The 15,000-nt window shown below is 45.9% G+C and overlaps 1 protein-coding gene across 1 annotated transcript in view; it reads left to right on the top strand.

Annotated features, from left to right (window-relative positions):
• adcy6a (adenylate cyclase 6a) overlaps positions 1 to 15,000 on the top strand; it is a 61,238-nt gene that overhangs the window by 28,242 nt on the left and 17,996 nt on the right. Inside the window, exons 4-5 of the mRNA XM_042098454.1 lie at positions 10,763 to 10,912; positions 13,363 to 13,484. Coding sequence (XP_041954388.1) covers positions 10,763 to 10,912; positions 13,363 to 13,484 — 272 coding nt within the window. The remainder of the gene's footprint in view (positions 1 to 10,762; positions 10,913 to 13,362; positions 13,485 to 15,000) is intronic.

Below are 15,000 nucleotides of genomic sequence, written 5' to 3'. Positions count from 1 at the left end.
GGTGTGAATTAGTTTTAGTTCATTTTTCCTTGTTTGTTGCCCGACGTTGCTTGTTGCCCGTCAATGAAAACAGGAGCACTTGCATTGCAGTGGCTCAGTTGGTAGAGCAGAGTCATCACACCCCCCAGTTAATTCGCTAGTCTGGTGTCTCAGGGAACACACAGACTACTGCTGACTATCGATATCTGTTCTGAAAGTGACTTTGGATAAAAGTGTCTGCTAAAAGAGTGAATATTAATGTAAAATGCAATACTTCCGTGCCACAACATGATAGATAGATAGATAGATAGATAGATAGATAGATAGATAGATAGATACATACATACATACATACATACATACATACATACATAGATACATACATTGTTCTCCTGACTGTGGAGACTCATGGTGATTTGTGCTTCCTAACACCAACGTCACCCTTAGTCTTTTGTTTCCAAAAATAATATCGTTTAGAGTAGAGCAGCCGGCTGTCGTGTCAGTGAGTTGTGAATGTAACTTGTGGTCACAGGATACCCACAGGCGCACCACACGCCTCCAGTTCCACGAACTGAGCTTTGTCTCATTGCTTTGAATATCTCACCAAAGGTACACACCACAGAGGCCAGTGGGGCAGACGGGAACCACAACACATTTGTGTATAAATGTGCCAGTTCAAGCCTTCAGCAGGTTGTTTTAAACAGCATATGGGCAGCATAAATCGGCCCTGAGGAGACTGGAAGGAAAGGACATCGCTGCACCACTTTTTTATTTCCAAGGTTGCTGGACGCCCTTGCTTATCTACTAGGCGATTGTGACACATCACACTGTGTTCTTGGCATTGGGGAGCCTTGCTCAGGTAGACTAGGCCCATTTTTGCAAAAAAGTGAAAGTAAGTGAACTGACTTTAGATGTTTTTCATAGAATCAGGTTGTAGTCCAAGGGCCCTGTAGTCGTCTAGTGTGTGGCTCTCCTGGGCATGAACTTGTAGAGACCCCCAGGTGAACCTGTGGCAGCGTCGGCAACTGCCCTGTAAATAGGTCCTGGGTCGCCTTTGGCGTGAGCGCGTGGTATTTGAGCCCAGGCCGCTAAGTGGGAGCAGAAGAAGTTGTGGTTGGCTGGGGTGCACAGCTGTGTCAAAGCGGCATCTAAGGAGTAGAAAGGACGAATGGGGAGGACTACACGTCGCCCCCTGCAGGAAAGGGGGACAGGTGCAGCTAGGAAGTCTGATAGGGCTCTGATCTGTTCTTCTTCCAGACTTGTTACTTGATTATCCAGAGTGTGTGTGAGTGTGTGTGTGTCTCTGTGTGTGAGTGTGTGTTGCGTACCCTTACGAAAATTTACTATGGTTTCATATGATTTTTATACAGTAACCATGGTATGGTAAATCATTAAATTTAACTATGGTAAATCATAGTGATAACAATTACTATGCTCCTAACCATGGTACTACCATGGTTTATCCATAGCACTTCATACTACCTGTACTACTTTTGTTTTAACATCCCTTTTGAAAATTCACTATGGCTTCTTATGGTTTTCATACAGGAACCATGGTATCCATTGTTTCCATGGTTACCCAAAAAACATGGTTGGACATAAAAATGTAAAAGCCATGATTATTTGAAGAACCATTGTTATTTACCATAGTGAAACCATGGTCAGTTTTGACAAGGATGTCTAGGTAGATAAATAGATAGATAGATAGATACTTTATTGATCGTGATCATAAATTCAAGGTCCCAGTAGCTTAAAGACATCACACACAACATACAACATAAACAGGATGATAAAATAACCAATCCATATGAATAATATGGACAATAAAAGATACTATCCACATGAATGTAGTAAGGAATGTATGAGCATGAGACGCATGGTAAGGTGTATGCATGGTAAGGTGCTCTATGAGATTCAGTATGCATGGTAAGGTGCTCTATGAGATTCAGTACGCATGGTAAGGTGCTCTATGAGATTCAGTACGCATGGTAAGGTGCTCTATGTGATTCAGTATGCATGGTAAGGTGCTCTATGAGATTCAGTACGCATGGTAAGGTGCTCTATGGGATTCAGTATGCATGGTAAGGTGCTCTATGGGATTCAGTACGCATGGTGGTAATGCAAATGGTGGGAGTCCGGTGGCATGACATTGTGACAGTCAACTACACATACAACACCCACGACTCTCTCTGACTGTGTCTTTCTCTCTCTCTCTCTCTCTCTCTCTCTCTCTCTCTCTCTCTCACACACACACACACACACACATGCACGCACACTCGTAGACACACCCACTGAGACACACGCACACACACCCCTCCCACGCACAGGACTAAGAAGCAACAGTAGCGTGCGTAGAAAATGTCTTGCTGGTGTTGAACGTCACACAAGAGTGGAGATGAGAGGTCAGCCACTGTTTCCCGCTCACTGGAGAGAAGGAGGGAAAAGCACAGAGAGGAAGAAGAGAAGAGACTCATCTTCATTGGAAACTGTCAGAGCAACTCTGTGCTGCAGGCATCTAGACTTACAGAGCACAGCAACTCTGTGCTGCAGGCATCTAGACTTACAGAGCACAGCAACTCTGTGCTGCAGGCATCTAGACTTACAGAGCACAGCAACTCTGTGCTGCAGGCATCTAGACTTACAGCCAGAGGCCAACTTTCCACAACCGCAAATAAAAACCTTTAGAGTGGCCCACTGCAGTAGCTCTAGGATGGACGGACGGACCCACACACACACACACACACACACACACACTCACACACACACACACACACACTCACACACACACACACACACACACACACACACACACACACCCACACACACACACACACACACACCCACACACACACACACGGGTATAAAGCCCTTACAGTAGCCCACTGCAAGAGCTCAGGGGCAGTGCTGTGCCCATGGGATTGGAAACAGTAGAATTTATGACAGTCCTATTCTAAACAACATTGTGCTCCACACCAGATGCTGAATTGGAAGGAAAATAACTGGCACAAAGTGGCACAATTGCTTTATCTACATCCAGAATACATGTTACTTGCGCCAATATTTATTTAAAATGCTTTACGTAAGTATCAAGTTAAGATGCTTCTGTAATACACTTGTCTTATCTTAAGTCAGGAAGATTGACTGAGGAACAGTTCCTTTTCTGTCTTAAATTAGGTCTTAAACCTACTTACCACGGTTATCAAACAGTTAAGATCTACGGGTTTGGAACTTTCTGGAATACGACCACAGATGCAGGACCAAGACCCAGGCTAGATCCAGACATGGCTAGATGGAGATGGAGGCCACACAGGTCAGCTGTGCTCCAGGGTCAGCTACTCTCTGGGCGGGACTGTGACTTTTCACCCCAAAGCGGCCTGTCTGGGCGGTCATTAGAGTAGAGACAACAATGGCTATCTAATCCCCCAATAGACATAATGGGTCCTCATAATAAACCGGGCAGGCTGAGGTGGACAGAGATGAAATAATGACCGCACAGAATCAGACAGACATAACAGATGATGGCGTGACTCATCAGTGGGGGGAAAAAGAGACACTGTGAATTAGAATTAGATAATGAATGAGGAGATGCCCTCTAAACACATACACACACACACACAAATACATGCGCACAGACACACAGACACACACACACACACTCACACACACATACACACACATTCACACATACTCATACACAACATGCATGCACACACACTCACATACACACATAAGATCACAAAGACATGCATGAGCACACATAGACACACACACACACACACATAATCACCATTAGTTGGCGACACTCTAAACCACACACCTAATCACACAAGGGCTCCCTCATACACTAACTAACACATTACATGACCACGCACACACACACTCACGCACAAGCTAAAACAAAGGCACACTTGCACACGTGCAAACACTCTGTATGACAAAGGCTCTAATGCCCTCACCCGCTGTCTCTGGTCTCTCTCTCTCACACACACAGAGACAGAGAGGGAGAAAGAGAGAATGACAGACTCACACACACCCCTCTGATGAGCTGAATACAGTACCTGCTCATTGTCCACTTTTTCCCAGCTAGGCCTGATGTGCTGTAAGAGGTTGTGTGTGTGTGCATGTGTTTATCTATGTGTGCGTGTGTCTGTGTGTGTGTGAGAGAGAGAGAGAGCATGAATGTATGTGTGTGTGTGTGTGTTTAATGCTGACTGATTTAGGAGGCCCTCACAACTCATTTACATTAGCAGGAAGCCCCAGTCCAGTGCCCGGGGGGGGGGGGGGGGGGGGGGGGGCATGAGCAGATCGGAGCGCGCTGTCTAAGCAGCAGCCTTCAGGGGACAGACTGTCTGAGAGTGGCACTCTGCTTTTACAGCCAATGTCAAGAGAGAAAGAGGGAGAGAGTGAAAAGAGGAAATGAGAAGGAATGAGAGAGGGAGAGAGAGAGAGAAGGAGGGGGTAGTGTGTTAGTGAAAGATAAATAAGTTGAAGAGAATGAGGTATATGATAGACTGAGAAAATGAGGAAATAGAATGAGATAGAGAGAAAGAAAAACAAAGAGAAGGATGATCGGCTAAATAAAGGAGAGAGACAATAATAAGACAGGAGGATGAAAAGAAGAGAGGAATAAGTAGGGGACATGTATAGGGAGAGACAATAACAAATGGAATGGTAGAGTTCTAGAGGAGAGAGGGAGAGAATGGAAAGGAATCAGAGGAGAGAGAGAGAAAGAAGAGAGAGATGATAGACAGTGATAGGTAGCATGAGGGAATAGAGGAATGAAAAGAATGAGAGAGAGAGAGAGAGAGAGATGGGGGTGGTGTTGGCTATGGTCGCCTTTATTTCAGGAGGGTGATGGTTATTGGTGATAAATCACGGTCCAGACGCAGAGAGGTGTCCTGTTGCGTAAACACACTGTCCGGCTCTGTGTGTACAATGCAAACCTCCTGCCCTTGTCCTCTTGAGAAGAGCAAGCAATTAGGCCCAGCCTGTGATCTGACTTACACACACACACACACACACACACACACACACACACACACACACACACAGACTCTCTCTCTCTCTCTTCTCTCTCTCTCTCTCTCTCGCACACACACACACACACACATGCATGCATACTGTATGCCACAAACCTACACACACACACACAGAAAGACATACACACACTCATGTGTGCATCCACACACACACCCTCATACACATGCACAAATGCACACAGCAGCCGTAACATGTCACTGTAATGCACTCATGTCAGATGATGCCTTTCGTGTCTGTTCCCGTCCCACACACGCACGCACGCACACACACATGCACGCACGAACGCACACACACACACACACACACGCACACACACAAGTACGCATACACCTATACACACACACGCTCGAGCACACACTACTTTTTTCTTTTTTGCATTTTTGTCCTTTAGGTCATACTTGAATAGGGAGGAGAGTGTAAACAAAGCAGAGCTTAGAGCCATCTGCCTAATGTCACCGTCAGACCTCTCCTCTTCTCTCTTCTCCCACCGCTCTGTCTTTCCTTTCTTCTCCTCTCCTCATCCCCCTCTTTCTCTCTCCTTGCATGTTTCTCTCTTCTCCTCTCTTCTATTCTCTTCTCTTCTATTTTTGCCCTTTCTCTCTTCTCCTCTGTCTCCTTTCTTTCCTCTCTCTTTTTCTCTCTTCTCTTCACCCCTTTGACCCGCTTCCCTCTCTCCTCCTGCTTTCTTCTCCTTTCTACTCATGTCTTCTTTTCTCTTCTCTTGTCCTTCCTACTCCTGTCTTCTTTTCTCTTCTCTTGTCCTTCCTACTCCTTTCTTCTTTTCTCTTCTCTTGTCCTTCCTACTCCTTTCTTTTCCTGTGCTTGCTTTTCTTTTCTGCTACTCTCATCACTCTGTCCTCTGGTGCCCTGAGCTTCTCTGTTTTGCTGTCTGTTTCTAGTCTGGCCCCCATCCCTCTCTCTCTCTCTCTCTCTCTCTCTCCCCCGTTGCTGTTTGTTCACTTCTGTTGTCCTCTCACTCTCTCATCTGTCTCTATCCCTCGCTCACTCCACTCCTACTGTATCAACTCTTGCTCTCTTTTCTCTCTATCGCTCCCCCCCCCCCCTGTTTTTTTCACTCACTTTGCCAACTCCGACAAGATATTATAAAATGCTGCCGCCGCCACCTCGCCCAGTCGCCCGCGCTGTGTGGTGATGTCATCAACATCAGACGGGACGATGGTGCAGCAGATAAACGGTGACACAGGCCGTGCACAGGCAGAGATTATCCCACTCCATCTGCTGTCTCCTGATTAGGCCATAATTAATTTGATTCAAAGCAACATTTGTTAAATTGATACAGACCAATTCCAAAGTCTAATTAGATTGGTCATTAACTCTCCCACCCCTCCTCATCAACTGCACACACACACACACACACACACACACACACACACACACACACACACACACACACACACACACACACACAGAAAGCACAATCAGCAGGTACACACACAAAACAGATACACACACACACACACAAAATGTTGAAATCAGGGAGATCATTGTTTACTATGAGCTACCTGTTGCTTTAAGAATACCTTTGACAGGAAATAAGAAATTCAGCTTGCTAGTATGAAAGATAGATGGGAAGCTTTGTCAGTTTTGTGAAGATTGTGTGTGTGTGTGTGTGTGTGTGTGTGTGTGTGTGTGTGTGTGTGTGTGTGTGTGTGTGTGTGTGTGTGTGTGTGTGTGTGTGTGTGTGCAGTTGATGAGGAGGGGTGGGAGAGTTAATGACCAATCTAATTAGACTGTGTGTGTGTTGACTGAGTACCATGTAGCTTCCCATGATGTGACCAGAGACATGATCAGGTATACACAGTCCAGAGACACAGTCCAGAGACATGATCAGGTAAACACAGTCCAGAGACACAGTCTAGAGACATGATCAGGTAAACACAGTCCAGAGACACAGTCCAGAGACATGATCAGGTAAACACAGTCCAGAGACATGATCAGGTAAACACAGTCTAGAGACATGATCAGGTATACACAGTCCAGAGACATGATCAGGTATACACAGTCCAGATACACAGTCCAGAGACATGATCAGGTAAACACAGTCCAGAGACATGATCAGGTAAACACAGTCCAGAGATATGATCAGGTATACACAGTCCAGAGACATGATCAGGTAAACACAGTCCAGAGACATGATCAGGTAAACACAGTCCAGAGATATGATCAGGTATACACAGTCCAGAGACATGATCAGGTAAACACAGTCCAGAGACATGATCAGGTAAACACAGTCCAGAGACATGATCAGGTAAACACAGGTACGTGTTCTAACTGGCATGGCACCTCACTTTCTATTAGGTACTCTTTTATGCCACATACTTTTACAGTGGAAAACTAGTACATGATGTAACAAGATCTACTTGTATTTCTTATACTTACAGTATATCAGAAAAGGGATATTATGCATTGTAAGTTGATGTGAAGTACGCCCATGTACGTAAAATGGACCTGTGTTATAGGTCAGACTATCTATCCTAAAGTGGACTATAACGTGGTACAGATCAGTACTTAGCTTGAGAAGCATATGGGTCATTCCACGTCAGTTCAACCAGGGCCCACGCACTTAGGTCTCAAACAAAAAATTCTGAAAAAATTACCAGGTGTACCTATGTTACCCAGGAGACACACTGCAAAATTACTCCTATGTAAGATCAATACTATCCAAGATACAGCCAGTTTTACAGGGGGAGGGGGGTGTTCGGCCTCTTTTTTTGTCAAAGTTCACAAGCCCACAGCGCAAGAACTAAACCATGTAGGAGGCTCAAATTTTGCATGCTGGTACATAAATAGGAATAGTATGTAGCAAAATCGTCACGTTTGGTCTGGATAATCCTGCATGGTCATAGCTGTCCCTCAAAGTTGATACAAATTTTATTGGAGTTTTTGGCTGGGCTCTGTTTAAGCCTTCAGAAGACATATTTGTACTCAACATAGGCTCTTGAATTATTTTCCTTACTGAGATAAGTAGAAACACTCTCACAAAAAGCAATGAACAGAAAACAAATCCCTTCAGGGTCTGAACAGCATTTTTTAAATATGTTTTTCTTTATTCTCCATGATCCCTTCTTTTTGAAAACACCAATTTGACTTGTCTTATGCAAATCTTTCTTTTGACATTTAATTTCCATTGACATTAATATGTTTTATATAGAGTCACCACACTGCCACCTGTGGTTGTATAGAGTAACCTGTGGTAGCTCTATACAAAACATATTGATGTCAATGGTGCATTTTGCCCATATTCAGGGTGGAAAGTGAAAAAGAAAGATTTGCATGAGACAAGTTCAACTTCTGGTTCAGGCAATAGTCACCTCACGACTCGACTACTGCAACGCCCTCCTGACAGGTCTCCCAGCCTGCGCAGTGAAACCACTTCAGATAATCCAGAACGTGGCGGCGCGCCTGGTCTACAACCAACCCAAAAGGGCACATGTTACCCCGCTGCTCATCCAGCTACACTGGCTACCTATGGCGGCCTGCATCAAATTCAAGGCTCTAACACTTGCCTACAAAGTAGTCTCCGGTTCTGCTCCCACCCACTTGAATGCCCTCATACAGACATACGCTACCTCCAGACCGCTGCGCTCCTCAGACGAACGACGTCTAGCTCTACCACCGGTACGCTCAGGCCAATCCAAACTTTTCTCATCTGTTGTTCCTCGTTGGTGGAACACACTGCCAGTTCCTACAAGGGCAGTGACATCCCTCTCCATTTTCAAAAAACTCCTGAAGACCCAGCTCTTTAGAGAACATCTCCTCTCATAACAACACTTACAACAAGTCTTGCTGATCCTAGCACTCACCAGCCGTCTTAAACTGACAAGTAACTGTTAAAAACAGCACTCACTGATGCACTTATTCTTACTGTACTCTAATGCTTTTTAAATTGTCCTAAAATTGTTGAGAATTGCTCTAAAACTTAAACTGTTTACCATGTTGTAAGTTGCTTTGGCTAAAAATGCTTCAGCCAAATGTAATGTAATGTAATGTAATGTAATGTAATGTTTCAAAAACAAACAAAAAAACAAAACAAAAAAATCAGGCACAGAGGTCACTGTGCATTTGGAATAGCCCTTACGTAACCATCGCTGTGACAACCTTGAGTAAACCTGCTGTCTGTTCATGCATCCTCTGGACTCATTTGGTGCCCACCCTCCCATTCAACCCCTCACCCAATATCCCCCCACCTACCTAGCTCCACCACCCAGACACCCCCCCCCCCCCTCATACAGGAAGTGACTACACTCTTGTTTCCTGTCTGTCCATGGGGCAGCATGGAGTAGCTGAGCTGCAGCAGCAGGAGCAGGATGTACTGTAGGCTGCGCTGGCTAAAGGTCCTAGAGTGTGTTCTCATGGTGTAGAGGCGAAGAGGGCCTTGGTGTGGGATGACTAATATCCCCACAGGAGTGTCTTTTGGTTTCTTGAGGTTCACACGGGCCAAAACTGAGAACGGTCCAGAACCCTTTGAAAAAGTAGTGATTCACTCTTACTCTTCTTCCAACTTCTGCCCCCTCCCCCATTGTTCCTCCATAGCCTTCTATAATTGACGCCCCTTGCTTCCCATTTCACCTGATTTCTTTCTGTCACTCTCTCTCTTTCAGTCTCTCTCTCGCTGAGTCAGTCTTTCCATCACTGTGTTTATCTGTCCTCACACTCATTCCATCTTTCTCTTCCTCTCTTGCTTTCCCTTTCCATCTCCCCTTTCTCTACATCACACACACACACTCACACACACACAAAAACACACACATACGCACACATACGCACATATACACACAAACACACACACACACACACACACACACACACACACACACACACACACACACACACACACACACACACACAGACTTTCATCTATCCTTCTCTCTCCATCTCCCATTTTTCTGTCTCTCTCCCATTGTGGGGCAGCCGTGGCCTACTGGCTAGCGCTTCGGACTTGTAACTGGAGGGTTGCCGGTTTGAACCCCGACCAGTAGGTACAGTTGAAGTGTCCTTGAGCAAGGCACCTAACCCCTCACTGCTCCCCGGGTGCCGCTGTTGTTGCAGGCAGCTCACTGCGCCGGGATTAGTGTGTGCTTCACCTCACTGTGTGTTCACTGTGTTGAGTGTATTTCACTAATTCACGGATTGGGATAAATGCAGAGACCAAATTTCCCTCACGGGATCAGAAAAGTATATATACTTATACTTATTTTCCTGTGTCTCCCATTTCCTTGCCTCAATCCCTTCCTCCATCTCTTGCTGTAGCACTTATTCTTTACATAGCTAAACATAACTTGGCCATGTGTTAAATCTCTCTCTCTCTCTCTTTTGTACCATGTTTTACTGTTGCTGTTTTTTAAAGTCCATAGAACACTTCGATCCATAGATCCATACAATAGTTCAGTAAAGGGGTTTTAACAGTTTCTCTCTCTCTCCCTCTCTCTCCCTCTGTAAAGGGGTTTTAAACAGTTTCTCTCTCTCTCCCTCTCTCTCCCTCTCTCTCTCTCTCTCTCTCTCTCTCTCTCTCTCTCTCTCTCTCTCTCCCTCTCTCTCTCTCTCTCTCTCTCCCTCTCCCTCTCCCTCTCTCTCTCTCTCTCTCTCCCTCTCCCTCTCTCTCTCTCTCCCTCTCCCTCTCCCCCTCTCCCTCTCTCTCTCTCTCTCTCTCTCTCTCTCTCTCTCTCTCTCCCTCTCTCTCTCTCTCTCTCTCTCTCTCTCTCCTCCCCCCTCCGGCTCCCAGCTGAGTGCCAATGTGCTGATCTTTTTGTGCACCAACATCATTGGGATCTGTACGCACTACCCGGCCGAGGTGTCCCAGAGGCAGGCCTTCCAGGAGACACGCGGCTACATCCAGGCTCGCCTGCATCTGCAGAGGGAGAACCAGCAACAGGTACACACACACCCACACCACACCAGCTTTCACTACGTACAGTACACACACACACACACCACACCAGCCTTAACTACGTACAGTACACACACACACACACCACACCAGCTTTCGCTACGTACAGTACACACACACATACAGATACACCACACCAGCTTTCACTACGTACAGTACACACACACACCACACCAGCCTTCACTACGTACAGTACACACACACACACCACACCAGCCTTCACTACGTACAGTACACACACACACACCACACCAGCCTTCACTACGTACAGTACACACACACACACCACACCAGCTTTCACTACGTACAGTACACACACACACCACACCAGCTTTCACTACGTACAGTACACACACACACACACACACACCACACCAGCTTTCACTACGTACAGTACACACACACACACACACCACACCAGCTTTCACTACGTACAGTACACACACACACCACACCAGCTTTCACTATACAGTACACACACACATACAGATACACCACACCAGCCTTCACTACGTACAGTACACACACACACACACCACACCAGCCTTCACTACGTACAGTACACACACACACCACACCAGCCTTCACTACGTACAGTACACACACATACCACACCAGCTTTCACTATACAGTACACACACACATACAGATACACCACACCAGCCTTCACTACGTACAGTACACACACACACACCACACCAGCTTTCACTACGTACAGTACACACACACACCACACCAGCCTTCACTACGTACAGTACACACACACACACCACACCAGCTTTCACTACGTACAGTGCACACACACACACCACACCAGCTTTCACTACGTACAGTTCACACACACACCACACTAGCCTTCACCACATACAGTACACACACACACCACACCACAGATTTTGCTCATTATATCAAACCTCTACACACAGCCAAACAATATAGCACTTGGAGATAAATAACTCACATCTATGCCAAAATGAAACACTGCAATGAAAACAGTCCTTTCTAAAAATGCAATTATTGCAACAAAACCATACCATTTGAATTATTCTTTCAAATCAACAGCAACACACTGATGTGCTTTATATAAACACTACAGTCTTTCTGTTTTTATTGTCATTTTCTCAGACTCAGTCTTTTGTGAAGCTCAAAAGTAGTTAGTAGACATAGTTTTTACAAAAAACAAACATTCTTACAGAAAAAAAGAAAATAGAATCACACTTATCAATGCAATACTGTACGTGAATGTACTCTAAACAAATAAAAAAATGTAGCAACAAAGCAAAAGTTAATTTTTTTTTTTTTTTTTTAAAAACCCTGCCTTCTGTTCAGATTCGGCCACAAGTCCTCGTCAACATCAACGAGGAAAATATCACCTTGTGGGCCATATCCACCCTTGAACTGACCCCACCTCAATGTCTATGCATGCCCCTTCCATTTCTTGCAAAAGAGGCATGCAGGTATGTGGTTGGTGGTCATATACTTTTCATTGGCCCACTGAAAATAATTCTTCAATAGGTTTTAGAAATGGGGAGTAAATGGGGAAACACAAAACTGTACACGGTACTCAATGTAAAAGTGCACAAAAGTGTACTCAATGCACTCTTGAACAGGTACACAATAACTTACCTGAAGTCTATTTGTAAGTATAAGACTTATACTCTTTTGATCCCGTGAGTGAAATTTGGTCTCTGCATTTATCCCAATCCGTGAATTAGTGAAGCACACTCAGCACACAGTGAACACACAGTGCTCAAGGGCACTTCAGCTGTGCCCACTGGTCGGGGTTTGAAAGGGCAACCCTCCGGTAACAGGTCCGAAGCGCTAACCAGTAAGCCCACGGCTTGTAGTGCTAAGCCTCAGACTGATTGGTGTTCAGTTTTCTCTGTAAGTGTTTTCAGGAATCTGTGTGGCTTTTTCCAGATTACCAGATGTGCTTGCATTTTGAATAGAAGTGTTTTCCCAATGATAACAGGAGATTTTACTTTTGAATAAAGTGTCTAATGTAAGAATTTGTGTGTGGTGTTTCGCAATGAGAAGTTTAGGTATTGAGGCTTTGGTCTAAGGCTAAGCATTCGTTTTTAGTATGTAAGCAATGGGCAAAAACTGTAATTATCTCCTTGAGGAGTGGAAGGATGCCAAATCATAGCTGTTATATCTGGCAAAAGCAGTGGATGGAATTCATTTTCTCTCTCGCTTTCACCCTCTCCCTCTCCCTTTCTCTTTCACTCTCTTTATTCTACATTCTTATCCATTCTATTTCACCCTTTTATTGCCTTCACCTCCATCAATATGTGACACTCTCTCTCTCCCTCTCTCTCACCATCTCTTTCTCTCTAACCATCTCTCTCTCTCTCTCTCTCCCTCTCTCTCACCATCTCTTTCTCTCTAACCATCTCTCTCTCTCTCTCTCTCTCGCACTCACACACACTTTTCAGGAACGCCTGTTGCTGTCCGTGTTGCCAAGGCATGTCGCCATGGAGATGAAGGCTGACATCAACGCCACGAAAGAAAACATGATGTTCCACAAGATTTACATCCAGAAGCACGACAACGTCAGGTCTGCCATCACCACCCACCCCTTCTCCACAACCTTCGATCACACACACACACACACACACACACACACACACACACACACACAGACACACACACACACACACACACATAAACACACAGACACACACAGACACACACAAACCCCCAAAACATGGCCCAGCCAAACAGCAGCGTGCGTCTCTCCAAGAGCTCTTATTTCCCACTGGATGTAGTATTGGGAGGAAGTGCTGGCTGTTTGACCTCATCCTGTTTGTCTGGGTGATTGTCTCCAGGCAGCCTGGCATTGTCCAGGCGGTGTTATGTGTGCATGTGGCCGGGCATCATTAGCGCTTGTGTGTCAGGAAGTCATCAGCGCTGGTGTGTGTGCCCATTAAGGAGGGTGCTGGGTGATGGCAGTGGAAGCAGCAGCAGCATCCTCCTCCTCTCCTCTCCACTCCTCCTCCTCCTCCTCTCCACTCCTCATCCTCTCCACTCCTCCTCCTCCTCCTCTCCACTCCTCATCCTCTCCTCTCCCCCTCCTCTCCTCTCTCCGCTCCTCCCCTCTCTCCACTCTCCTCTCCTCTTCCTCTCCTCTCCTCTCTGCTCTTCTCCTCTCCTCTCCTCTTCCTCTCCTTTCCACTCCTCTCTCCTCTCCTCCTCTCCTCCTCCTCTCCTCTCCGCTCCTCTACACCATTGATATCTACTCTCCTTGCTGGTTGTGTTGTTCCCTCCTTTATTATTACTTTCCTTCCTCCTGATTTCCACTCTGTGTTTTTTCCTCTCCTCTGTTCCATGCTCCATGTTTCTCTCCTCTGTTCCATGCTCCATGTTTCTCTCCTCTGTTCCATGCTCCATGTTTCTCTCCTCTGTTCCATGCTCCATGTTTCTCTCCTCTGTTCCATGCTCCATGTTTCTCTCTTCTCTTGTCTGCACTCCTGTCTTCTCCACACTCCTTTTCTTTTCTCTTCTCATCTTTTGCTCACTCTCTAACACCCTTCTCTCTCATCCTCCCTCTCCTCCTTTTTTCCTCCTCTTTTCTCATTTCTTGCCGTTCCCTCTCCTTCCTCCCCCCCTGTACCCCCCTTCTCTCTATTTTCCCCTCTCCTCCTCCTGTTTTTTCTTCCTCTCCCTCCATCTCTCATCCCTCTCTCTCGTCGGCCTCGGGGAGTGGGAGCGTGTGAGTCTGTGGGGGCAGGCTGTGAGGCGGCACAGGCTAATTACCGCTAGAGAGGGAATAGTTAATCACCGGCGGCTACGCTAAGACAGCCCCAAAAGATACTGTACATGCGGCACTTACAGCCCGCATTCAATTACGACCAGCAGCAGAGCAGACATGCAACGCTCCCCTCAGACCAACAGATAGAGAGAGACAGAGACGGAGAGAGAGAAGGCTCACAAAGAACAGAGCTCCTTTCTCCACTCTTCTTCTCCAGTGCTGCCTGTCTCGCTCATTCTCTTTGCCTGCCTGTCTGTCTGTCTGTCTGTCTTGTTATGTTATTTGAGTCTTGTGTTTGGGAAATTAGGAGTGTATCCACAAG

The sequence above is a fragment of the Alosa sapidissima genome, chromosome 7, assembly GCF_018492685.1.
Source record: "Alosa sapidissima isolate fAloSap1 chromosome 7, fAloSap1.pri, whole genome shotgun sequence".
NCBI lineage: Eukaryota > Metazoa > Chordata > Actinopteri > Clupeiformes > Clupeidae > Alosa > Alosa sapidissima.
This window is presented reverse-complemented; position numbering and strand designations above follow the sequence as displayed.